At 43.5% G+C, this 27,914-nt stretch overlaps 1 protein-coding gene across 1 annotated transcript; it reads left to right on the forward strand.

Moving 5' to 3' along the window:
- The first annotated feature begins 10,277 nt into the window (after positions 1–10,277).
- On the forward strand, positions 10,278–13,249 carry MSC (musculin). The gene is made up of 2 exons (XM_003274820.4): positions 10,278–11,129; positions 12,049–13,249. Exons 1-2 carry the CDS (start codon positions 10,596–10,598, stop codon positions 12,133–12,135), a joined length of 621 nt encoding a protein of 206 aa, XP_003274868.3. The 5' UTR covers positions 10,278–10,595; the 3' UTR covers positions 12,136–13,249.
- The last annotated feature ends 14,665 nt before the right edge of the window (positions 13,250–27,914 follow it).

The following is a 27,914-nucleotide window of genomic DNA, read 5'->3' on the forward strand; positions in this document are numbered from 1 at the left end:
GTATTTCACATGCATTTCCAAGAACGTTGTATTAGTAAGGGTACTCTAGAGAAACACAATGAATAAGGTGTGTGTGTGTGTCAGAGAGGAGAAGACAGACAGAGAGACTTATTTTAAGGAATTGGCTCACACGATTGTGGAAGATAGCAAGTCTAAACTCTGGAGGGTAGCCTGGCAGGATGGAGACCAGAGAAGAGCTGCGTTCTAGTCTGAAAGCAGTCTGCTGGCAAAATTCCCTCTTCTTCCTAGAAAGTGAGTCTTTTTCTATTACGGCCTTCATCTGATTGAATGAGACCCACCCATATTATGGGAGGCAATCTTCTTTACTCTAAGTCTAGTGATTTAAATTTATATCTCATATGAAAAAAAAAACTCCACAGAAAAATCTAGAATACTGTTTGTGCAACTATCTGGGTACGATGGCCTAGCCAAGTTGAGAAATAAAATTAACCATAATGGACATGATATAGTAACAAGAGCACTAGACTCTCATTCTAGACATCTGAGTTCCTCTTCAACTATCTTTGTATTCTTCAGCAAGGCACTTCATCTCTCTTAACTCCGACATCTTTATCTGTAAAATATGGGGGATATTAAAGTTTAAAATGAGAATATGAGGGTATGGGGGTGCGATCAGACGTACTCTGCTTTTTGTCCCTATTAAACTACGTGTTAATGAGTTCCCTATAGCAAAAATGAAGAAATCAGAAGTTTATTATTGATTTAAAATACTCTAAATTTGCTGTGTTCCAAATGCCTGTGGAATATGTTGAAAGAAATCTGCTAATATCTCCAGATAGCCTAAGTTTTGAAAAACAGTTATGTATGTCTGTGTGTATGCATGCATTCATGTATTTTGGCCTTAAATCCATTTTACATAGATAAGGCACAATTGAAAGATCTGAGAAATATTTAGATCACTCCATATTATATTCTGTCAGTGGCACCCCTAACATTTCTGCAATATAGTGATACTGCATCTTTGCAAATCCTTCCCTCTCCACCTACCCCAAAGAGTCAAAAGTATGGCTTCATTTTGTCTCCCTCCTGCATACCATGGGTTCCCAACTGCAGGATCTTCATCTAAATCTCCAAGAGTATTTACCCTGAACTCCAAGTTCCTAAATTGCATCTCTACCTCATCAAAACTTAATGGTCCCATAAATAGTTCATTCTTGCAAATTCTTGCTATTGAAAATGTAAACAGGTTAATTTATTAAGATTCAGCTATTTCCAGCTGAAAACCACTCCATATGAATCACTGTGCTAGATAACTTCACATTTGTTAATGGGTATAAGTGCTCATCAGTCAACGTCATCAAAGCCCTTAACACTTGTTTTGAAATACATTTCCTTACCCCTACTCAGACTCTTTTTATATTCACCAGAATGGTTATTCCCCACATTTCCCATTTCTGTTGATTCTAGTAACTCATGTCTACCCACCTATTCTATGTAGACAAATTTAATTCATATTCCATTGAGAAAACAGAGACCATCAGGGACTAACTTCTTTAACTTCCCATTACAAATCTCTGCTGATCTACAGAGACATCCAACAGTATGTATTTTCCTCTTATTTCAGGCAAAAAGATATGTACATCCTCTTCTTCAAGGCTAACTCATCACCCTCCATTTCCTGTAGGATTTGCTCCATCACTATTTCCATATTTTTAATATATCTTTCCCATACATTAATATCTTTAATCCTCTCCCCATATTTTTAATATCTTTAATCTCTTTCTTTTCTCCAGTATCTTGCTCTCAAAATACAAGTATGCTCAAGCAGGTATCACTCTTAAAAACAAAACAAAAATAAAATAAAATACATTTCCTATAAAGGTGCCATTCCAAAGACTTCCGCCCAGGGCTAAGATTGGATAACAGGGATAAGACTTACCTTTCTACCTGAAACTACCCTAAAACAGGCAAAATGTATCAAACCATGGTTCTTAAAACATTCTACAGGGGGTAATGAAGGACAATGAACCCTGAGAGATGGGAAACAAACAAGGGAAGCCCTACAATTGTCCCAGCGAGTGCCATGACAGAGTTTCCAGGCCGTGAAGCAGGACAAGGGGACCCAGGAGACCCAAACAGACTCCCTGAGTTGAGAAGACAGGCCTGAGAGGCTGGACAGACCAAAGTAGCTAGAAATCACCAGGCAGGGTGGCAGAGGGAAGAGAGGTGCACGGAGAAAGAACCTGGGGATCTGCAGAGGGTGCCCCTGGAGTATTCAGCCAATCATCACGAGCATGTGAGGAAACTACCAGAGGCTGAAGGAAGAACCACTAAAAAGGATGAAAGGGAATACAGCCAGCTACTCACACAGAGCCAGGAATAATATCTGTTCTAGCCAGACTGGAAAATTCCATGTTCCCAGGGCATTAGGTTGAGTGCTTCTAAGAGTCTTGCCTCAGCAATGGGGGACAATTAGCTCTAGAAGGAGCACCGCTCTGGTTCCTTCTACACATCTTAAAGACCCCAAGAAATCACTATTTCCAAGTAACTTAACTGCATCTGAGGACAAAGATCAATAATATCTGGTGGAATACAAGAAATTCCCAATACCCAAAGGGCAAAATTCACGGTGTTTGGCATCCAACCAAAAGTTACCAGGCATGCAAACAGGCAGGAACATGTGACCTATTACGAAGATAAAAAATGAATCAGAACTGACCCAGTCATGGAGCCAATATCCTGGCCAGGCTGGGCTTACTTCCTTTGCTTCCTTACCTTCTCCCACATCCTAATTTCAGCAGTTATCCAAGTCAGCCTCCCTCCATTCAAGAGACCACTTTGTTCCCCATCTGCAAAGAAACTCAACTCCTGGAGCTGGCAGGAGTTTCGTCCCTACTCAACATTCATTTTCTGGTCCACTCCTCATCTAAAGAGATATTTTCCTTGCTTTTGGACATGACTGCATCTTTTTAGCTTTTCTCTTTTCACATTTTAGCTCTCACTGCTATGTGTTTGGAGCACAGGCGACGCTTCAAAATGTGGTCTTACCAAACCATCTCAACTGGAAGTCCCCACCCATGACTTTCTGAAATGACTCCCTTGCTTTCAATAACGCTACTCTCTTGGTTTTCCTCTTGCCTCTCTGATTACTGCCTTTTTTCTCTGAATTCCCCTTCTCTGCTTAACCATTAAATTATTAAAACCATTAACCAGTTTTAAGGGCTCCACACTTGGCCCTTTGCTCTCCTTAATCTAAGCTTTGTAAGTGTGTGATCCCCTGAAATTTTATGAAGATTCTGAATTTTTTCAATCAGGAAAAAAATGGCAGCAAATGGTATTAAAAGCACTATTTCATTTTCATATAGAGAAAAGAATGTTACTGGGATGTTTATAATAAATATAATTTTTGAGTTATTTAGACTTCCTCTGGGCGTTGTGGCAAGCACAGTGTATAATAAGTAGAAAGATACACTCCATTTGATAAGAGGAAATATTCCTTAGAAGTCCATTCAGTTAATAAGAAATGTAAAAGAGTCCTTACAACGGCTGACAGTGGGTAGAACACATAGTAATAAATTGAGTTGGTTAAATAAAGGACAAATGATGGGTTGAGTACCTGTCTCCTGTTAATTATGAGTGCAGATGGGCTTGTGTTCATGTGTTTGTGAGAGTTTTCAATCATCAAATATTTATTTTTGTTAAATGGAAAAAAAATAATTTGAGACAGTATCTCACCCTGTCACCAGCACGTAGTACAGTATTACAGTCATGGCTCACTGCAGTCTCGACCTCCCAGACTCAAGCAATACTCACACCTCAGTCTCCCAAGTAGCTCAGGCTACATATGGTGCTCTCATGCCTGGCTACGTTTAAAAAATGTTTTGTAGCAATGGGCCCTCACTATATATCCCAGTCTGGTCTTGAACTCCTGGGCTTAAGCAATTCTCCTGCTTTGGCATCCCAAAGTGCTGGGATTACCAGCATGAGCTACTGGGCCTGGCCCATCAAATATTTAGGTAGTACCTTTCATGAGTTGCTAGACACTAGGGTTATCCCTATGAACAAGACACAGCCTCCGCCTTTATTAAGTTTACCATTTAATCTTTTTGTTTTCCTCTTATTTATTTTAATTTTGTTGGTCTCTTTCCTAGAGGAAGTTGCTTAAAGGTGGCAATCTAAGAAGAAATAGGAGCGGAGTGATGAAACGAAGCATGAGAATACCTTAAGTAGTTCTGTTTCCAATATCCTCAAGGGGTCCTCCTTTAAAACTGAAACCTAAAGAGGAATGTAGTTGGGTTATCTTTGTTTATTTGTTTGTTTCTGCTAATTGGACAGAATAGAACAAATGAGCCAAAGGGGGAAAAAATTAAGAGAAGTGGGCATATTTCCTAAAATACCTCCCTGTTTTGACCATCTGTTAGAGCTCACTTTAGGATTGGAGGTCAGAGGGGCTTGGGACTAGGGAAACAAAGGTCATACGTGAATAAGTTATATTCACGTATAAGAAAAAGAATATGTCTTCTTTTATAGATGAGTTGGTTAAGGGACTGGTTGACAAAGAGGACAGAATCCTTGTTCTGTGACACCAGGAAGTATCTATTACATGAGAACTTCCTTCTGGCGCCAGGAGGCATTTAGCTGGTGTTCTATAGGGGATGAGCCATGGCTGGGGGTTGCACTTTGAGCAAGGCCCGCTACTGGGAGAGGGAACAGGGAAAACATGAGCTCCTACAGGAGACAGAATGGGGATAATAATGTAATAACTGACTTTCTACAATGCTCCACAGTTTCCACAGGAGCCTGCATGCTGGCAATCTCATTTAACCTGGCAACTTCCATGGGTTATACACAGAGAAACAAGCTACAAGAGTATGAGTATGTGGCCCGAGGCCTCTCAGCTGATAAATGCAGAGATCTCCTCATGTCCACAGCAAAGGGGGCTCTTTTCAGTACATGCCACATGGCAGGATGATCTTTCTCTCCTGGGTTAACTCCACAATTAAACCAAGGTAGGCTTGGGACCACACACTGGAGACCAGAGCTGTGTGCTACAATTTCAAGGGCTGTTTTGGTAACAGAGTATTTTCACATTTCCAGGTATTGCCAATAAAATCACAAGTACTTAAAAGGAGAAAATCCCCTGAGACAGAACTTTCTTAGCTTCTGCGTAAGAGTGAAAGGCTGTTCCAGGGGTTTACAAAATAAGATTATTTTCAGACCTACGAGCCACACTCCTAACCCAGACTAGGACTGGGTTAGTATTCTCCAACATCCTTCAGGATTCTCCAACAACATGGAGGGCCATGGATTATGTAAACAGGCCTCCTACAGAAGACTTCACTAGAGCATCTTTACTTTCTGAAAGCTGGGCTCCTATACTAGGCTAATTGAGTATTCAAAGTCATTTACAGGAAACACACAGCATTCCAGTTGGAACTTGGGGTTCCCAGGACAGTTAAGCCTCAGCACCTGCTCCCTAAAATCTAGAGATACTGTTTAAAAAAAAATTTCCTGCAGAAGCTGCCTACAGTTTTGTTGTCAAGACAATCAATGAGGGCTTTTTTCTTCTCTCCTGAAAGGCAGAGAAAAATCAGTCTCTGCTGAGTCTTATTGCTTTCCCTCTCCCCAGCCCACCCCCAGCCCCATTTTTCACTGTTAATTTGTTAAGCCTGGCTTTTCCACCTTCAACCTCCACAAACCATCCAGGCACTGGCTTCTCCGTGCTAAGGCCTCACAACGTTCGGAGGGAAGGGTAAAAAATCTTGCTGCAATCCTTAGATAAATAAACCAGCAGCAGAGGCCTGGTTGTGTTGTGGATGACAAAGGACTCCACATGTAGCCTTTCACTATTTCCATGGACGCCCAACCTGATGGCTGGTGGGGCCCGGGTGAAGGGAGTTTTCTTCCTTTCCTGGTCCGAAGAGTGGTGGCATCCTGCACAACACCAGGACAGAGGCTGCCCTGAGCCTGGAGCAGAGCCCAAGGCTTTGTGCAGACAAGGGACAGGCCTTGGGTTATCCAGACCGAACCCTGGGCCTTACATGTGACCTGTCCCCACCTGACTGGCTCCCCATGTGACTGGCATGCCACGTGGCCAACACACACCGAGCCTGGCATTCCATGTGACTAACACACCACTAAGGAGGAGCATTCATTTTCCCAGCACATGTGTGTGTCCGGTGGGGTGTGTTATAGATAGGAGGTTGAGTACACGTGGTGAGACGCAGGCTGGATAATACAGAGAAGCTTATTTCCACAGGAATGTGCCCTCCCAGTGGGTGGGAGTGGGTCTCACCAACACCTTGCCCCAACCAACAGTAGCTGCTCAGTCCATAGGGGTGTTAATTCATGAGATTAATCCCTGAATTGTCCAGTAGAAATATAATGGGACCTGTATATTTAATTCTACATTTTTAGTAACCATATTATTAATAATTTTAAATGGTGACATTAATTTTTGTAATATATTTCATTTAACCTAATAGATCCAAAATGTTCTCACTGATTGACATATAATTTATATTTTAAAATATTAGTGAGAGCTTTTATATTCTTTTATTCATAGTAAGTTTTCAATATTGGTTATGCATTTTACACTATAGTACATGAATAGCCACATTTCAAGTGCTCAATAGCCTAATGTGGCTAATGGCTTCCATACTGGCCAGTGCTGATCTAGATTATTCGTTTTCCTAGATCAAAAGTATAGGCAATTGGCCAAAGGTATGGCAATTCCTCCAGGCAACAGGATGCTGTGGGTTGGTCCCACTGCTGTTTCTTAAATACCTACTCACTACATAGATTTGGCATGGCCTTCACAGAGGACAGAGGAAGCCTTTGCTCTTCCTGAGTCCTAGGTCCACATGACCTACCCTATTCTAGAGTTTCTCACCCATTACTTAATATGCTGTTGGAGGAAGGAAGTGGCAACAAATGGTCTTTTTTCTATGGTGTGTAATTATCATCCCACCTCATGGCTCCCTTTTTAAAAAACAAACCAAGCCTGCATTGTTAAATGTTTCAAACTGTTAGGCACTGGTATGTGTTCCACCTGGCCATGCTCCCTTCACCTACACGACACCACCAGCAGGATTTCTGGCTTAATCCTTTATGCCAGTAGGGAAAGTAAGGCTTGGAAAAGCACTGCAATTTTGTGGTGAGAGAATCTGGGGGACGAAAAGAAAATTTCTAATGACATCCCATCCATTTTTCCCTCAGTGAGGTCCCTCATAGGACCTGTGAAAAATGTCATGTGATGAGACCGTGTACTTCAGACCCTAGCAGCCTTTAGTCAAAGCAAATGAAACACCCTGGTACTATGTGAAACCCAGAATAGGCCCTGGAGGAAAAAACTTGGGTCAGATCATTGCCCTAACTTTTACTAGCTGTGTGATATTGGGCAAGGCAATTCATAATACTAACTAGCATTTACTGATCTCCCATGTACCAGGCTCTGACCTAGCCAACTGCTCATATACTTTCTCTTCTGCTCAGAGAGATAATCCATTTTATAGATTAGAAAACCAGGGCTCAACAAATGCAAATTCCAGAAGTCATATATCCAGCAAGCAGAGAAGCCAGGATGAAGAAATATTAAAGGTAATATTAAAAGAATTATTAAATATTTTGTTTTATAATGCAACTTAAGCCCTACTCAGCCCATTGAATATTTTTTAAATGTCACTAAAGAATTTCAAGACCATTGATATACACATAAACAGTCTATACCTGTTTCAAATCTAAGAGTTTGTAAAGCATAAGCAAATAGGAATTGATTTCAGTGTGCTTTATAATATAAAAATAAAGGCTGTATTATTCATTTGCAGTATGTCACTTGTCAAAACCATGAAAAACACTGAGCATTCAAAAGAGATAGTTATACTTACACTGTTCAGCTCAAGAGGCTGTTATAATCATCCAAGGAGAAGAAAAAGTAATAGCATTTTGAAAGTGGAAGGAGGTGACCAAATGCCAGATATTACAAACATGTTAAAGCAAACTGCAGTTATATGCTTATAAGAAATGTATATAACGTACATTTCCTAACCTTCATTACAAGTCTGCAACTTGAAAACAGAGTTACAAGTGAAAATATAACTTAATTTCACAAAAATGAAAGAAAAGGAGGTTAAATGAAAGACGAAGAAACAAACAAAATAAAATAGCTGACTTTCCTGAAAGCGAACAGAGGGAGGGTGAGGAGATGGAGTAGAAGAGAAAGGGAGGGAAGTAAGGAGGGAGGGGAAGACAGAGAAAGAAGACAGGGAGGGGGAGGCAAGCGCTGTGAAAAATAAGCCCGAACTGGTGGGGTCAGACCGTTTCTTCAAGAAATAAAGAAACTGGCCATGACCTCTTCAGCGTTGAAGCTGGGTATAGTTTTTGTGACTGTTTAGAGAAATCTAGCGCTCTTCTCACCATTAATCTTTTCTAAAGAAAGACTTTGTTCTGCACCTGTATAAACAATTCAGATTTTAAAAACCTATTCGCCTGCCCCTAAAGTGTGAGACTATATATTTATACTGATAGCTTCAAGTCATCAATAGTCGTTGCAGAGAGCGAGCCTGGCTCTCCTCGGTCCATCTCTTTGCCCCTCCTTGTCGCTCTCCTCTCCTTCACCTGGCAAGGCGATACTAGAGTCAAGTTCAAGTTCAAACGCTCCAGGAAAGATTTCCACACTCTGTCAAATATTCCCTGCATTTCCCTACCCCAGAGAGAACTGAGGGCAAATGATCTTTTTACTCAAATTGTCCCAGAACCAGCCCACCCCCTGCCCCCAACCAAAAGACAACTTGTACAGGGAGAAAACCTTTGCAAATGTGGGTGAGCGGGAGGGGTTATGTGAAACATTCCCCCGGCCCCGAAACGCCCCCGCTAAGGGTAGCATGGCCTGGGAGACTAAGGTGGAATGATGCCTGAGTGATGAAGTCAGCCTCTGCCAGCCACCTGTTGCAGCACTTCAGCCTTGGAGCTGGACGCATTTGTTCTGCTGTACGAACTGGTGGGAGCCAGGCTGGCCCAGCTATCTCTGCCAGTTCTGTCCTGGCCTGAATCCACATCGGTCCCCTTGCACCTTGCTCAGCTTGGGAGCCTGCGGACTTTCAGGAAAAGAACAAGTGAACACCTAAGCCGGTGTGACGACTCAGTGTCATCATTGTAAAACAGGGTAACTGTATGCCAAACTCATACGGGTTTTATTACTCAGTGAGCTGCTCACGAGCCGCGAGTACAGTGACGGGCACACAGCGGGCACTCAGTCTCTGACCACTGGGGCCCTTATCCACAGAAGTACTTATCCCCTGACCAGGAACTGCGATGACCTAATGAGACTGCAAAATTGTTGTGTTTTCTTGTGTGGAAGAGCAGGATGTTTTAGTCTTGTTTGGAATGGAGCATGATCATTCAGGGTGCTCCTTTGTCGTTTTTACTTTGAATGGACGATTGTGTTAACTTAGCATTCTGCTTCCAGGAGCTCGCCCTTCAATACACAATCTTTTACATACAATAGCAAGTATTCCCTACACTATAATGCAAAGCGTTAGGGCCGGATCCTCCAACACAGGCATTGTGGTATTAAGACAAAATCACATCACGCATGGAACTCTCGAGATAGTGGAAAATACCAGCTACAACATCCAGTGATGTGTGACCCGGAGGCACGGAGTTGACTAGAATACCGACGGGCCAGGATTTCGAAATGCGGATTTTGAATCTTTTTTTTCTACTTGGCCTAGTAAGTTTGGGTCTTTTACTTAACGTCTATCTAGGCGGCTCAGCTTCAAGTTCTGCAAATTGGAGATAATATCATTAAGTTACAGATGTTATTTGAAAATGCAACGAACCATTGTAACCATTTTTGTAAATCATGAAGGTATATTATAAGCAAAGGAGGAGGAAAATGAGAGGTAACTTGTGCATTGTTGGATGTTGTTTGCCTGTTCTGCTTTTTCTCTTGTCCAGCAAGGCTTGGGTAGATAATCATACATCATGAATGGTTAACTTGAAAACTGAGTTCTACTGGAAAGACTGGCAGGCAAGCAGAGGTCGGGATCCTGTCGTTTCTAAGTGTCTGGCAATCTTTGCCACTGCTAAGATTACCTGGGGGTAGAAGCACGGTCGGTAGGAACAAGAATGTGCCCCTTCACTCCCCGAAAGCTCACTTATCCCGCACAGACACGCTGAAGGTCCGTCGGGCTTCAGAGCCCAAATCTCGGCTCTGCAGAGACGTCCCCTTCCCCCGCCTCCACCAACCGCTCTCCTGCATGCAGAAAAGCATCCCCACCCCTTCCACGCCCCTGCCCCACCTCTCGCCCCCCTTTACAACCCCCTCTTCTTTGCCCGGGGTGGTTTGTTCCAAGGAGTACAGATAGTCTTGTCAAAAGGCGCAACTCACGGCGGTGCGCGCGGATTCTGGACTTGGGCGCCAGCTTGTAGTCCACGCTCCCCGGGGTCAGCGGAGGGGCGCTCACGCTCTCGCCGCCCACCTCGCTTTCTCACCCCGCGCTTCCCGGCCTGGGTTTTTAGTCTTTCTCGGAGCGCTCTCCGGCCTCCGCCTCCGCCAGGGAGCGGAAGGCGGAGACGGCGAGACTGGCCAGGGGGTAGGAAAGCGGACGCGTGTGGGCGAGGGGGACCACGGGATGTCCACGGGCTCGGTGAGTGATCCGGAGGAGATGGAGCTTCGGGGGCTGCAGCGGGAGTACCTGGTCCCCGCCTCCAAGAGGCCGCCCCTCCGCGGCGTAGAGCGCAGCTACGCCTCGCCCAGTGACAACTCGTCGGCAGAGGAGGAGGACCCCGACGGCGAGGAGGAGCGCTGCGCTCTGGGCGCAGCCGGCAGCGCGGGAGGCTGCAAGAGGAAGCGGCCCCGTGTGGCTGGTGGCGGCGGCGCAGGTGGCAGCGCGGGCGGTGGTGGCAAGAAGCCCCTCCCGGCCAAGGGCTCCGCCGCAGAGTGCAAGCAGTCGCAGCGGAACGCGGCCAACGCCCGCGAGCGCGCCCGGATGCGCGTGCTGAGCAAAGCCTTCTCCAGGCTCAAGACCAGCCTGCCCTGGGTGCCCCCCGACACTAAGCTCTCCAAGCTGGACACGCTCCGGCTGGCTTCCAGTTACATCGCTCACCTGCGGCAGCTGTTGCAGGAGGACCGCTACGAGAATGGCTACGTGCACCCAGTGAACCTGGTAGGGGCGCGGCGCGCAAGGATTCGGGAGAGCAGCCAGGAGATACCCAGGGCGCTCCTGGGCGCCGGGCAGGGTCAGCCCGTTGGGAAGAATTCGAAAGGGGTGGAGGTTCTGGGACTGGGAACGAGAAGGCCAGTTTAGTTTCGCCCAAATCAAGGGAGTGGCCAGCCATTTCCCTGAAGAAGAATCAACCATCCGTGTCTGTTTGCATCGTTCTGAATGAACATTGTACCCCGGTGACAGCCATTGACTAATATCCTACTTCCAGGGTAAATCTTGGTTCCATCTCAATCTGCCACCAGGTTGCAGACTGACGGCAAATCTCCCTTGCCCAACTTCATCCAGCTAAGAGTCGGGCAGGTTTGAATCGGCAAGCCCTTTCTTAAAGGAGGGAAGGCCGAGCTCTATAAAAGAGCATTTGCATTTTTAGAAAAATTGTTTCTGGAAGATAGTAACTTTTCCCCAGATGGGATTTGTCTGGAAAGTCCCTCTCTGATCTGCCAGCTCTCCCGGCTTGGGAAAAATCCTGTCCAAGCCCAGTTCCCACTTGGAGCTTGGAGTGGATGACGGAGTGTGTGTGTGTGTGTGTGTGTGTGTGTGTGTGTGTGTGTGTGTGTGTGTGTGTGTGTGTGTTAGGGGAAGGGAACTAAACAACAGAATCTCAAAGTCATATGAGTTTCACCAAATTATCCTGCGGGCAAAGTCCAGGAAGAAGCGTGAAAGGATATGGCATGTCTCGGATTATCAACCTCCAGTAAAATGAAAATGTTAGTTCAGAGAGAAGACATGCAAATTCCCAGAATGCTGATAAAATCTTAGCTACTCCACGTCAGGAATATCTGGGGTTCGCGTAGGAGAGCGGTTTCGATTTGAGACAATCGTTTCTTTCTAATATCTGACGTTCTTTTTGATTTTACAGACATGGCCATTCGTGGTCTCGGGAAGACCGGACTCTGACACCAAAGAAGTTTCCGCAGCCAACAGACTGTGTGGAACCACGGCTTAAATCGGACTGGAACTCACTTGATGGGATTATTCGTTAAATGCGAGTGTTTGGGGGCCACGGAGAGAAGGGAGAGCTCGTGAGATGGGAAGAAGTTTCCGTTGGATTCTCCTTGACCCTTCCCCTTTCCCTGGAACTGGGATCACGACAGGTGGCGGGCGTGGCTGTCACTGCACAGCGCCCACAGCTACAGCTGCGGCGGATCTGGGCGACCACGTTTTGCCTCTCCAGAAAGAGCCTCCTTTCGTGACGAGAGCGCGGACGCAGGTCCACCCCCGGGCCCCAGCCCCGTAGACTAACTGTGGGCTGCTGCCCCAGCCCGCGCCAGACAGCCCACAGATCCCCTCTCAGCGGAGCCGGAGTCATCGCACACGTGCGGGACGGTTGCACACAGCCCGGGCCTTTCGCGGGGACACAATGGTTAGGGAACGGTTAGAACGCGCTCTACATCCGCTTTAAAGACAGAAGTCTAGACGTGAGATCCGCGGCGGGACAGGGTTTTAAGCGACAAAGAAGGGCGAGTGGCTTCTCTGGGCCAGGTTCGTATCCCGGCACAGCGCCCTTCTAACGGGCGGGAGGAGGCCCGCTGCTCGCAGGGCCAGGTGGAGACACACTTCCCAGACCACCGCAGGCGGGTTTTGCCCGGAGAGCTCTGGGCCGTGCGGCCTCCCTGCCAGGTGGCTTCTTCATTCCCGTCCCCTTCCCAAGCTCCCGGCTTTTTCTAATCAGGCGTGTGTCTCCCCTCTCCACTTAGGGGCTGAAGCCTCCCCAAGCCCCGCTGCGCCAACCTGGCTGGGGTCTTCTTCGGGCCTCCCTCTCCGCCCCGCTCCTGCTCCTACCTGCAGCACCCCCAGCTCCGACTCCAGACTCTCCATCAGGCCTCCCCACTCCAAGCTCCGGGCGCCCCAACTCCAACAGCGCCTCCTGCCGCGCAGGTTCTTCCCCGCGCGGAGGAGCGCGCAGAGTGGGCGGCTTACCATAGCAAGTGATCCTGCGATAGGGAACGCGCCCTTGCCCCGAGGCTGCACTACCACAGGAAATAACATATGTAAATAAATTTATTTTTTTATGAATAATAAAACGCGCTGTAAAAACTCTGTGCCCCTTGGAGGTGTCAGGATGTGGTCTTTGTTGCCCTTTACTGAGAGGGTTTGGCTGTAGAAGTTAACTTTTAAGGGCTGATCTCCTCTGGTCAGGGCGGTGGGTCATTGCGGGAGGAATGGTGGCGATCACTTTTGGATCACTCCATTTCCAAACGTCATTCTTTATTAATCTCTATGATTCTACTGCTTCTCCACCCTAACTGGAGGCCTAATAAAAGTCCTGAGAGTCTTGAGGCCCCTGCTGTCCTGACAGGCATACACTCCTCAAGCTAACATAGGTGCACGTCTCTCTTACACACACACACACAACACACACAGCAGCTACTCCACCTAAAAGCACACTGCAATCCTTACAATTGCAAGTAGTTCAAAAAAACCCCTAAGGCCCACCCACAAGTCTCCAGTGTAACTGGCAGAATAAAACCCTAATATAAGAGGCCAATTTGTATTTCAACGGTGCTTTTCTTTTTTCAAATGTTTATATATCTTTTTAAACGTACACTCATTTTCCGTGTTATATTCTTCCACTTGCACTGCAATTTTTGTAGAAGGGAACAACTTGGAAACCCTGTAATACAATTTTTAAAATGGCTGGTTCTTTTAAAAGCAATGTTCTCTTTGTAGAACATTTAGAAAAGTGTAAAGGATAAAACTACACAAACAACTGCCCAACTTGGGGTTCTGTCCATTTTGTGCAATTGAAAGGCAGTTTTCTTGACCTTGAGACAAAAATACAGCTGGATTTTAGTTAGGCGGTGAGGGGGGATGGGGTGGGGAGAGTGACTTCCTGTTTTGAGTTAAACCAACCAAAATGCTAAAGAACTGCTTTCTGACAAGATTGTCTTGGACTTTTATTCATAACCTGGGATGGAACCTGCCCTGGGGATCCAGTCTTGTGGCATCAGGGGCTTTCTGACAAAAGGGAACCTGAAGTAACCTGTGGCAGGAAACCCTACCAAGCACTTCAGCGGTGAGTCCTGGGTAGACAGTTTCTTGAGGAAGAGTGTCTGCTGGAGGCCAGATCTTAGTCAAGGTGATTTCCAAAAAGTCCAGCAAATTAGGCTCTTTTCAAGGAAAGGAGGCAGCCCAGTGTATGTTGGTTAAAGGGAACCTGAGAGTCTAAAGAACCCAGCTTGAAATCCAAGCTCTGCCACAGGATTAGTGAGCATGTGCAAGTTACATTATGAACACCTCTGAGCCTCAGTTTCCTCTTCTGTAGAATGGGGGTCATCACAGTGACTACCTGGAATATTGCCTTAGAAATAAATATGATAATGTATTTAAACAAATCATTTAATATGCAATGAGCAGTGCACTAAATGCTGGTCACTAAAGGAAATCCAGAGGCAGAGGGAACCACTTCCGCAAAAGGGGATACTTTAAACAGGTGTGACATTCGCAGAGTCCAGTCTTTAAGGTTGGGTCTTGTTTTGAGATGCCTGGATTACAACCGTGAAAGAGAAATGTCCCACAAGAGTGGACAAACAGAAATACAGAAAACCAGAAAGAATAGCTATATTTGTAGTGAATACAAATAAGAACAAGCATTTGAATAAAGAAGGAAATATTTGGGCAAATTTCTACAAGTGAAAGAATAATATTTAAAATATGTGCTTCTATAATTATATTCCTTCTGGCCAACTCAGGAGTAAACTCACAGATTTTCTGTCTCTAACCCCCAGTTAAGGTGATGCTTGTCACTGACTCACATGTACAGGGAGTGTTGCACTGCACCCTGGAAATTCATTTTAATGACCACTTTACAGTCCTATAATTTATGAAGAAAAAAAAAACTTTCTCAAGAATGCTCTGCTCCACAGTTTCTGTAAAAAGTCCAATGCCAGGAATTATGTTATTTAAGAAAAGAAGAAGAAAAAGAAAGAGGCCACTTTCTAGTAAGCCCCAATGAGTCCATGTAAATTATGCAAGCTTCTGTGCATGTGTTGCAGTTGGGACAGGCCTTAAACATCTTAAACCAGCCTTTTCTTTATCTACCATTACTAGAGTGTGTTCTAAGTGGTAGACAGGCACCACCAAATCTCTCTCTCTCATCATTTTCCTTTAGAGATTTGAGTTTGAGAAATGGGAGTTGGGACTGGAGAAGGGGGCAGGAAGTGGGGTGGGGAGAGGGGCTTAAGAGAAAAAAATGAAGTATGTGCTTAGGATTACTTTGATTTGATTGTACTGCTGTGAGGGAAAGATGAGAGAAAGAAGTCGAAGAAATACAATGTACAATGTGCTAAACAACAAACAAAATGAGTAAATTGAATAATACTCTTCAGGGGGCTTTTTGAGGGACCAAAGCATTATTATTAGTGATGCTGACTCAACCAGAGAGAACAAAAATCCCCTTCCACAGACTCTTCCTAAGATGAATATCTGAAAAGAAATGCTTTCAGTACTGTAATTTTGAAACATTTAGGCGTTTCTCTTGGCTGTGGAGTTGATGTTGTGCATTTTCTTTTGCACTGGGTTTCAACTTATAATTTCACTTTAGTCTGGCAGCTCCTTCAACAGATAGCAACAATGACCCTTAAAATTTACAAAAGACTTTTACAGTCACAGATTTTTCCCTGATAACAAATGCCTAGAAGTTAAAAAAATAAGGAAACATCTCTTGTCTATAAAACACACACACACACACACACACACACACACAAACAACTAAACACATTCCATTTTAATAGATATTTGGTAGATAATTTGGTTGATACTTCTGAAAAAAATATTAAAAATTAAAACGGTAACTCAGAGTCACATTTGGAAAGGAGAAACAAGGTAAATTGATAATTCACTTCTCACTACCAAGCTTCCAACTTGTGGGAAAGTCCACCAGATTGGCTCCCTTCGTAACTGATCACCTGGCCATATCTCCTTTCAGTGTGAACTCTGTATACTCACTTGCGGGCACCCAGGGTGTTTGCATCAGTGCACTCGCCACTCTCCATTCATCCCTTTCACTGTTGTGTTCACGTTTTGTGTTATTTTTCTTCTTTCTCCCACAACAGTGAATGTTGATCCACAGAAATCCTTCAAACCCAAGGCTCTAAGAAGGCCACAGTCAGAAATCCACATGTAATCATGTAAACTTGGGTAGCATTTAGCAGCCTTCCCTCTTGTTGGTTCTGCTATCACCAAGATAGTTCTGGATCAGCCTTGAGATTCTTTATTGCTTATGGTAAAGAGGATCGTGGAGCAAATAAAAGCTGGGGCTTTCATTTCGTGAAAATATGACGTCTGTATGGACTATTACTAACTTTTAGCAGTGGAACGGGAGGGGAGGAAGAACAAGAAGCTTTTATCTTTTACTCTTATTTGCTTGTTGAAAAAGTTTGTATATTACTTTTGGAATTTGTAAAAACTCATTTAAAAAAAATTCACAGATGGCTGGGTCAGATGTAGTGGGTTCCAGTCCCACATTTCCTGGCGCTGCATCATGTACCTTACCTCTTCTGTAAGGCAGGAATCATTCATTCAACCTCACACAGTATTTTAAGAGTGGATTACATGAAATCATCTCATTAAGCACTTGGAAAATGCTCCATAGATGAGAATTTAAAAAAAAAAACAAAAACAAGGCTTGATTTTCTTTCTCTTTTGCTTATAATAGTTTATGTCCTTGATCCTCTGAAAATTCATCTCATCAGTCCCTTTTGCCATTTTATTACCTTGCTCTTTTATGCTACTTTTGTATACTGACCTCTTTCTTGTTACTAAGGAGAAATTTTCATTAAGCTTCTTCCCATAACACTCAGCATCAAAAACTATGCATGAGATTTTAAACTCATTTCAGGGCACAAGATAAACCAATGAATTTGTTCTAATTTTTTATCTTCAATTATTATGGATACATAATAGCTGTATGACTTATGGGGTACATGTGATATTTTGATACAAGCATACAATGTGTAACGATCAAATCAGGGTGATTGGGGTATTCATCACCTCAAACATTTATTATTTCTTTGTGTTAGGAACATTCCAATTCCATCATTTTAGTTATTTTGAAATACACAAAAAATTATTTTTAACTATAGTCACCCTATTGTGCAACTGAACACTAGATCTTACTCCTTATCTAACTGTACTGTTATTTGCATTAACCACGCCCTCTTTATCCTCCCTCCTCACTACACTTCCCAGCCTCTGGTAACTGATATTCTACTCTCTGTATCTGTGAGCTCACATTTTTTAATTCCTACATATTGGTAAGAATAACGGATTCAAAAAAGTGGTACATATACACAATGGAATATTATTCAGCCATAAAAAAGAATGAAATTCTGTCATTTGCAACAACGTGGATAGAAATGAAGGAAACTATGTTAAGTGAAACAAGCTACACTGATGAATTTTGATGTTACAGAGTACCACAAGCCTGTTTCTCTAATTTTGGATTTCATGAAATGTTACAGCCAACATTTCAGAAACTACACTTGTGGAGTTTTGGTGTCATATCAAAGAATGTTCACAATTACTTGAAATATCCATTAAAATATTTTTACATACATATTTACATACATACAATATTTTGCATACATATTTAAACTACAATTACATGCCTTACTTCTTTCTCTTTATAATTAGGTCTTTGTGAGGCTGGACTTTCAACCAAAATAACATATCACAATAGATTGAAGCAGAAAACAGATATGAGAATACAGCTGTCTTCTATAAAGTGAGACATTAAAGAGATTTATTTGCAAAAATATCAAATTATGCCACCCTTCCCATCAAAATGTTTTAGAAACATAGTTATTTTTATTAAAAATGTTATTTACATTCACACATAATTAGCTTATTATTTTAAAATTTATTAGTACATAAATATTTTTGTTTGGTTTTGATTTCTTTTTATTTTAAGTAATTAGTTTATTTAAGAGATTGAGTCTCACTGGTTTTGATTTCTGATCCAATAAATATCAACAGATACAAGCCAGCTACATAAAAAAAAGCTTTTAAGGGTTTTTAATAACTTTTAAAAGTATAAAGAGACCACAGATCAAAAAAGTTTGAGAACCACTGGCCTAGATAATTCTTAAAGCTCTTTTCATTGATAAGAGTTAGCAGTGTTTTCTTGATTTTGTGGCAATCTCAGTAGGACAGAAGCCTGTAGATCATGTGTAGGTTGGATATGGGAGTAAATATTTCATCAGAAAGACTGACTAGACAGGTTAGGATAATGACTTAGCTGGGCTAGGCTTTCTCCATCAACACCTCTGTAGTCCAACCAGGCAAATCAGTAGGGCCAGATGCCTGAGCTGGTCTCCTGTAGTCTGCACTCAGAAGGCTTTCTTTACCACCTCCTACTCTTTCTTCCTAGTACCCATCTCTCCTGTCTCCTATTTAGGCCCTTGAATTTTGAGTCTTTGTAACCTCAGGGCTGGACCTGGAATTCAGATGAAAGGCAAAGTGATGCCCAAAACCCAGGACTCTAAAATCCCATTTCTTTTGCACATATATTATTATTCTCTGAGAGCTATGTTAGAATCATAACATTATATGATCCTAATAAAGAAATTTATTTCAAGAAACTTGGGAATCATTTTCACTGATCCTCAATAAAGACGATTTTATCTGTAGGTCTGCCAAATGGCTGACAAATATATTTGCTCATGATAATATAGATTAATTTCTCTAAGGTAAGCCACTAAAACAACTAAATGCCTTGACATGCAATTTAAGTACAAAAGAAACAAAAACAAACAACAATAACAAAAACTGAGGGAATCATCAAATATTTTTGAAGCAAACTTCTTCTAATGTAAAGAAAGGAGACCATAAAATTAAAAAAGTCCAGGACATGAAGGCCAAGGGATTTGAATAATCTTTAAAGAAACTGTTCCAAGAGCTAGGGAGGGGGAAAGGAGGGTCCCTTGTGCAAAAGTGACAAGGACTCTGATATGGTTTGGAGCTTTGTCCCCTCCAAATCTCACGCTGAAATGTGATCCACAATGTTGGAGGTAGGGCCTGGCAGGAGGTATTGGATGATGGGGGCATATCCCTCACGAGTAGCTTAGCACCATCACCTTGGTGATGAGTGAGTTCTTACTTAGTACACACAGGAGCTGGTTGTTTAAAGGAGCCTAGCACCTCCTCTCTCTTGCTCCCTCTCTAGCCATGTGATATGCCTGCTCCCCCTTTGCCTTTTACCATGACTGTAGGCTTCCTAAGGCCCTCATCAGAAGCAGATGCCGGCACCACTCTTCCTGCAAAGCTTGCAGAACTGTGAACCACAATAAACCTCTTTTCTTTAAAAGTTACCCAGTCTTGGGTATTTCTTTACAGCAATGCAAACAAACTAGCACAGACTCCTCATACGAAATCCAGCTAAGCAGCACCTATACCATAAATGGCAATGCTCTAAAATGTGGAAACAAAGGCCTTAGGAGCCTGAGAGGACAAGGTGGGTAAATGAAATATAAAAAGAGGACAGGGCTGTGAGTGATGGGAAAGACTAGAGTTACAACACAGTTCAAATCTCTGCATTGCCAGAGGTGCGCTGCTGGCACAGGCTAAATGTTATGCTCCTGAGTCAAGCATCGTAGATGTTTCTGACAAGGCACTGTATTACTGGCTGTATACATGCACAGACTCTCTGGGTATCTCTAACATTTATGTATTTTCATTATAGGTTTTCCTTCAAATTATGGTGATGAAATAGCCTAAGCTATCCATCTTCTTGGGATCAGTCTTCATTTGACTAACATTTCTTTGGAGACTTGGAGAGGGACGAAGTTAGGCTCTATTAAACTATGGGGTGCCTAGTCACAAGAACGGTCCCCAGTGAACCAGACCCCCTAGTCTCCATGTCCTGTGTAGGGGTGGCCCAGTTACTTGCTTTAACCAATAGAAAGGAGGCAGAAGTGACTCTGCCAGTTCTGGCCTAAGCAGTAAGGGCTAGCAGCTTCCTCATTTACTTATTGGGATCCTTAAGCTTCCATGTGAGAAGTCCAACCAAGTCCCTGAAGGCACCAAATGGAGAAACCACCCGAGAGAGAGATGCCCTAAGACCACACTTGAGAGAACCAAGGAGCCCAGCTGACAGTGCAGACTCAGACCCCAGACATGCAATCTTAGGACCTAAGGACCCCATGGGTGCCATTCCAGCCAGCTGTGAAATCATCCTAGTGGAGTGAGAAGAAGCCTTACAGGACAGATAGCAGAGGTACACCATTCCCGCTAGGTCCTGTCCTAATTCCTGACCTACAGAGTCACGAAAAATGAAAATATAGTTGTTATTTTAAGCAACTAAATTTGGAGTTCTTTGATACTCAGCAATAGATAACCAAAACATACAGTCAAGTAAATTTTTCACATCAGCCATTTATTCAAGAAACATTTTTTGATCATCCGCTATTACCCAGGACAGTGCTGGATAGACCAGAATGAATCAGAGAATTGCCTCTTCTCAAAGAGCTCTAAAGGAGGAAAAGGACAAATGGCCCAACAATTGAAGTGCAGTGTGCCAAGGGCTATGACAGAAGGTGGCGCTGTGAGAGGAAAGGCACAAACCCCAGTCCCAGGCTGCCATGGGGGTCTTCCCAGAGAGCCGACAAGGGAGGTGACTACTGGAGGAGGCTAGGCAAGGCAGCAGGAGGGCATACCAGAAGAATATAAATGACAGCAGGCTGCCGTCATTAACCAGTGACGGGGATTATCATCTAGGATGATGGTTAAGAACTTGGACTCTTACAAGTGACTTCAAATCCCTGAGCCTCAGTGTTCTCATTTGTAGAATGATGATATAATAGAAGCTACCTGATGGCTTTGTTGGGAAGATTAAATGCAATATTGGAAGTAAAATACTTAGCACAGTGCCTGGCACATAGTAAGTGCTTAGCAAATGTTAGTCTATTAGTATTGTTGTCACCATTGTCATCACACTGAGATGATCTCCATGTTCTCTTGACAAACTTTAAGCAGGTGCTGAGGGGCCTATCCCTGAACATTCAGAGTCACTCATTTTCCCTTAAAGCTGAAAGATATAAGCCTTTAACTGATTCTGTTTCAGTTCTCCTCTGAAAAGATTGGCCTCTCCAGAATTTTGAAAATCTCAAGGTATTGATTTGCATGAGAAGCAACACTTCCGGCTCATGCTGGGGGTGAGGGAATAGAGAGTAAAGTACATTTGCATGGTCAGGAGAGCTGGATAGAAAAGTGTGTGGATTGATGGTATGGCCACTACAACATACCAGGGTTCAAGCAACACCAACAATAGGCACTGACTCAAATGGACCCTCAGGATGTTCCTCTGCTTTTCAGGTCTCCTGGGGCGGATCCCAGAAGCTCTGCTCAGTCACTTCAGGGAATTATCCCCTGGTTGCTAGACTAACAACAGCCTGTGACAAAGGGAGGGAAATTTAAGACCCTATGACCAGAACTGTTTACTAGCAGGTCCAGGATTAGAATTCACAGACTCTGAGTTTCCCCTTGGCATCCAGCCCGCCCAATCTGAAGGACACCAGCAGATAAGAATTTGGCACCATGACAGCTATTTCTCTGCAGCTGTTTTCCATGCACACTGGCCAAGTGCCCTGGAGCCCGCGTGGGGTTGCAAGTGGGGCGTTCTCAGAGTCTGACTTGTTGGGTGGCCTTGGGCAGTCTCTCCCTCTTCCAACTGATTTCTCACCTAAAATGAAGGGTCTGAGCTGGATGGGGCCTTAACTGCACCATAGTTTTAAATGAATGCCCTGCTTACTGTGGGTCTTCTGAACAGCACTGATTATGTCTCCCTGTATTGCTAGTACATCACAATACGGGGAGGCTGAAAGCCTGAGAAAATGAACAAAGTCAACCTACACTTAAATGTTTTATGAGTTTGGTGCAAAAGTAACTGAGGTTTTGGCCATTACTTTCAATGGCCAAAACCTCAATTACTTTTGCACCAACTTAACAGATGAAACTCAAGCCATTCAGGTATCTTTTGACTTGCTCTGCAGAAGATCTGTAATATCTCTACGTGATTTCACTGTTGATGATAAACTTTGCCACAGACTCTTCATTTCTGTGATAAGTATTTAATCTTACAAAGGTAGAAAACAACTTCTTCACATTATATGGAAACCAAATAAGCACAGAAATAATGGTACTTAAAACTATCCTATTCTCACAACAAACTTTCATTAGTGTTTAAAAAACCCGGCCGGGCGCGGTGGCTCAAGCCTGTAATCCCAGCACTTTGGGAGGCCGAGGTGGGCAGATCATGAGCTCAGGAGATTGAGACCATCCTGGCTAACATGGTGAAACTCTGTCTCTACTGAAAATACACAAAAATTAGCCAGGCGTGGTGGTGGGCACCTATAGCCCCAGCTACTCGGGAGGCTGAGGCAGGAGAATGGCGTGAACCCAGGAGACGGAGCTTGCGGTGAGCCAAGATCGTGCCACTGCACTCCAGCCTGGGGGTGACAGAGCGAGACTCTGTCTGAAAAAAAAATCCTAACACAGGATTTGTTCAGACCTTTTAAAAAGGTTCTATGATTGAGTTTGGTTTGCTCCAGAGTAAAAATTATAGTGGAAAAACATCAGACCCAAATAAAAGAACCTTCAGCACAAAGTATAATGTATAAACAACTACTGGTTTTCTTCAAACTCCTGACAACCTAGGAGATGCTGAAATTTGACCTATCATTTCAAGAATCTAACGAGTTTTCCCTCTTTAAGTTAGGACATCGCCCTGTGACAATTTCCACCTTTCTCCAGGACTTCTCAAAATACACTGTTGTTGCTTCTAGACTCACACCTTTAAACCCGTCCCATATCCCGAGATGTGATTCACCTGAGCACAAACTCATAGAAAGCTACTTTGGCTGGCAATGTGCAGAACAGATTGAACAGAGCACACGTTGGGCAGTCCAGACAAAAGAAACCGACGCCTAGGCTGAGACGATGGTGCTGGGAATACCAGGGATAGAGCCAAGACACTTTTGACTGCTAGAATCAAATCAACCGGGTTATAGACTGGATGTGTGTGATGAAAGCCCGGGTAAAAGCCACAATGACTACAAGGCTTCTAATTCGGGCCAGACAGTGAATAGCAAAGTCATCATGAGTCATGATTTATCACTAAAATTTAAAAGGGCAAGTTTGAAACAGTACAGAATTGAGAAACTTTACCATTCATTTGGGAACTTACCATCCATCGGCCCAAACAGATTCTTATCAAATTTGGTCTTACTCTGGGGACTTAGATTATTTTGGAGGGGGTAAAATCATAACTGAAAGCTTAAAGAGAGAAGGGTTTACACAGCCCAGAGACACAAAGCTTGGAAACAGGGCCCATGCCTGGATCCCACGTGAGCATGCCTTTTTTCTTTCATTGGATTCTAAACATCTTCCGAGCAGGAATCATCATTTTTCATTTTGTGTCTTATGAAATTACAACCTCCATCCGTCTGGTACAAAGCAGATGATCAATAAATATTTAATAAATTTCTCTTGATAGAAAATAGTTATTGCTACTCTTTAGTTTAAATTCCTTCTCACTTGTAAAATGAGGGTGATTTGATTTGGGAAAGTCCATACTCTGGAGCCATCCGAGATATGTAGTCATCACAGACAACCAGGAAGGTATGTCTAATTAGTCACTACCATTTGACACTACTATTTCTGCTGTACATAATCTGATGGTGCTAGGGATCCCTCGGACAGAAAAAGAAGAGTATTGACTGAGTTCAGTAACGTGCTTTAAAATGTAAAGCTTTAAAATTGGAAGAGGCAAATTCATACTGTAAACACGCTAAGCGCCATGCTATACACTTTACAGATATGAGCCGTTTTATGCCTCCGATCAGACCCATGAATAGGCCTGTGATAGTCTTGATTTATGGGTGGGAAAACAGGCTCGCAAAGCTTCAATAACCTTCCAAGGGCCACACAGGGAATAATTGGTGGAATCACAGTTTAAATCTATTTCTCTCTAGCTGAGAATCTGAACCCAAAACCAGCCCCTGTGCCTCCCCAAGAGATGTCTGCTGGGGTGAAAGGAAGCTGGTGGGAAGATGGTGCCCTATACCTCCTTCCGAGGGCTTGACACGGGACGAAAGCGCAGAAAGGAGTCAAGGCTATCTGCTTCCTTGGTGGTGCCCACCAGTGCAGCCCAGGGAGGGGCACTTCTCTGTAAACATATCTGTTTTTTTTTTTTTTTTTTTTTTTTTGAGACGGAGTCTAGCTGTCCCCCAGGCTGGAGTGCAGTGGCGCGATCTCGGCTCACTGCAAACTCCGCCTCCCGGGTTCACGCCATTCTCCTGCCTCAGCTTCCCGAGTAGCTGGGACTACAGGCGCCCGCCACCTCGCCCGGCTAATTTTTTGTATTTTTAGTAGAGACGGGGTTTCACTGTGTTAGCCAGGATGGTCTCGATCTCCTGACCTCGTGATCTGCCTGCCTCGGCCTCCCAAAGCGCTGGGATTACAGGCGTGAGCCACCGCGCCCGGCCATATCTGTTTCTTTTTGGGTTTGCTTTCCTCTTTATTTTGTCATGAAGATGATTTGAAAAACACCCAATTTATATGTGCTGAACTAAAAAGAAAATAGATCTATTCTCACTTAGGATTTTTAGCTTACAAAATTACATACTCCTGGAGAGCCCAGCAGTGGAGGCAGGGAGTGGCCAATCTGAAGATGAGTGAAGAACTGAGAGAAACTGGGAGAAACTGAGGCAGGGGAACCAAGAAATGCCACGACCAAGTAGAAGCCCCAGTCTGCCTAGAATAGCTGATCATTTTTGTTGGACCTTAATGGCTACTTGCTTAAGTGAATTATAGGAACAAACAATTTTCCACCACCAACAAGTGATCCACTTTTTTCCGTCTTCACCAAAGACAGAGAAAAAGAAAATATGTGTGAATTGAAACATATAAGAAGTACAGTAGATTTAATGAAATTGCCAGAGAGAGGTTTTCTAGCCATCTGGGATTTGTGATTTAGAATTTGCACAGTTAGGGAAGAATCTGTGGTAGAGATTTCATAGAATCATAAAGCCACAAAACTTTAGAGCTAGAAGGTATCTCATAAGTAATCTACTTTGGTTTATCATGGCATTCTAAACATAATAAAAAACAAAGACTATATGGTTACCGTAATTACCTAACCAGGGACTGCTGTGCAACAATGTAAAATTATGGCCCCAAACTATGCAACACCTAGGAAAGTGTTATGATATAAACAGGATAAGAAACTATAATTATAGCAATGACAATCAAAATCAAAATAATCTAATCATTTTAAAGATAAGGAAAATGAAACTGGATTTTTGGAAACTGGCTTCTCATCTGTCTTGGATTAGAGAAAGACCCTGCTTGACAGTTTGTCTTCTTAAAAAAAATCCGCTTGTCATTTAAGGTCATTTCTGGTCTATGTCTTTTACTGGCTGACTTCTCTTTGTCTTCCTCCCCTAAACCCTTCCCACTCCCTCTGCCTTAACCTGCAGAATTAATTCTACCTTACCTATATTCGTGCAATACTTTATGCACATCTCCATTTTTAAAGAAAAGTTATTAAAAGTACTATATGCCTCAAAATGCAAGGATGGTGTGGCATAAGAAAATCAGTCAATATAATACACATTATAGAATGAAGGGGAAAACTCACACAATCATCTCCATCGACATAGAAAAGCATTTAACAAAATCCAACACTCTTTCACGATAAAAAAAAAAAAAAAACCACTCAGAAAACCAGGAGAAGGGAACTTCCCCAGCACCATAAGAGGCCTTTATGCTAACATCAAACTCAATATGAAAGACTGAAAGCTTTCCCCATAAGGTCAGGAACAAGACAAGGATGCCTATTTTCACCATGACTATTCAACATTGCACTGGAAGTTCCCACCATAAAAAAGAAGGAAACACTGACATGTGCTACAACATGGATGAACCTTGAAAATATTATGCTAAGTGAAAGCAGGTAGACACACAAGGTCACACATTGTATGATTCCATTTACATAAAATATTCAGAATAGATCAGTCCTTTGGGACAAAAAGCAGATTACTTGTTGCCAGTTCAAGGAAGGAACATAGAGACAAATTGTTTAATGGCTAAGGGGTTTTAGTTTGGAATGGTGACAATATTTTGAAACTTACAGAAATGGTGATTTCGTGACATTGGGAATATGCTAAATGCCAGTACATTGTCTACTTTAAGATGGCAATTTTTTTTTAGCATTCCACAGTGTCATCCTTTAGTACAGCAAGGTGGCTGATTATCAAAAACTGAGAAAAGCAAGAGTGAATACTTTAAAAATGTTTGTTGCAGATACAAGAAGGCAAGTGGAGGCAAAGATAACTGAGTGCTAGAGGTCCGGATGTGGCTCCTTAAGGAGCTCCCTGCAGCCGGGCTCCTCCAGGATGGCGCCCATTGAAATCAGCTGTGTTTCAGAGCGAATTTTATGTTAGGTGAATTTCATGATGTTGCCAAGTTCCAGAAAATGAGTCCTTTGAAACCCAAATTCAAGAGCGGTAAATATATGTCAATGGGCATTTCCCCACTATATTAAGTACTTACACGCTCGTTGTTTCTGCTGTTTGGGGGCCTCTCTGCAGCTCCAGCACTTTCCACAGGATTCAGTAGCAAAAACAATTGAGCTCGACGCAGCCTGTCCCAGTAATAAAAAGACGTCATTAGCGCGCCATCTAGTGGTGAATGTATAAGTTGCAGCAAACCCTCAGGCTGCAGAATTTTTTTTTTTTTTTTTTTTTTTTTTTTTAAGACAGGGTTAAGCCTGTGTTGCCCAGGTTGGAGTACAGTGGCACTATCATGGCTCACTGCATCCTTGACTTCGTGGGCTCCAGCGATCCTCCCATCTCAGCCTCCTGAGTAGCTGGGACAACAGGCATGAGCCACCACGCTGGCTAGTTGTTTATTTTTATTTTTTGTAGAGACAAGGGTCTTACTATATTGCTCAGGCTGGTCTCGAACTCCTGGACTGAAGTGATTTGCCTGCCTCGGCCTCCCAAAGTGCTGGGATTGCAGGCATGAGGCACTGCACCCGACTAGGGGGCAGAGATGAACCCTGAGGTTACTTTCTGTCTTTTCCTCAAGCCAGAGTGGTTTAAGGTCACTGGTCATGAATACAAGGATCGGGGTTGTACGCCTTCTCCAAGACCTCATGTTCCTTAACGTCAAAATGCTCTGACTTATTCCGGATTCCTTAGGAAACAGCCTGAAGGAAAGCCATGAGTGCAGACTCCCTATGGAGCCTGGTCACAGCTTCAGGACATCCTTGGGGAGGTGTCAGCAATCCCCCTGCACCAATGGTGATGGTGTGTACGGGAGTCCAGGGAACCTTTTCCCCTACAACCTTCAAGAAAGCAGCTGGTGGCAGGAGTCTTTCTAGAGCAAATACTGTGCAGGAGGGAATCCAAGAAGGCTGATAGGCTGGATTTCTGCACATCTGTCACTGTGTCAGGGTCATCCCCTGCACGGCCGCCACTTCTGCCTGTGGGCCATCTGTGGCTTCTCAGGTCCCTTGTAGCAACTGCAACAGTGCTACTGTCATCACAGCTCCTCCAGAAGACAGCTCTGGGAGGTTCCCCACTACTCTATTTCTGAGATCCAAGTGTGTAGCTCTCTGTTGCCTTGTGGTTCGGTTATATTTGCAGGCAGTGTTACAGTTCTGAGGGGATTTTGGAAGTGGTGGTGACTTCAATGAAGGGCTTGAGATGAGCATCTCATTTGAGC

This window comes from Nomascus leucogenys, chromosome 16 (assembly GCF_006542625.1).
Source record: "Nomascus leucogenys isolate Asia chromosome 16, Asia_NLE_v1, whole genome shotgun sequence".
Taxonomy (NCBI): Eukaryota; Metazoa; Chordata; class Mammalia; order Primates; family Hylobatidae; genus Nomascus; species Nomascus leucogenys.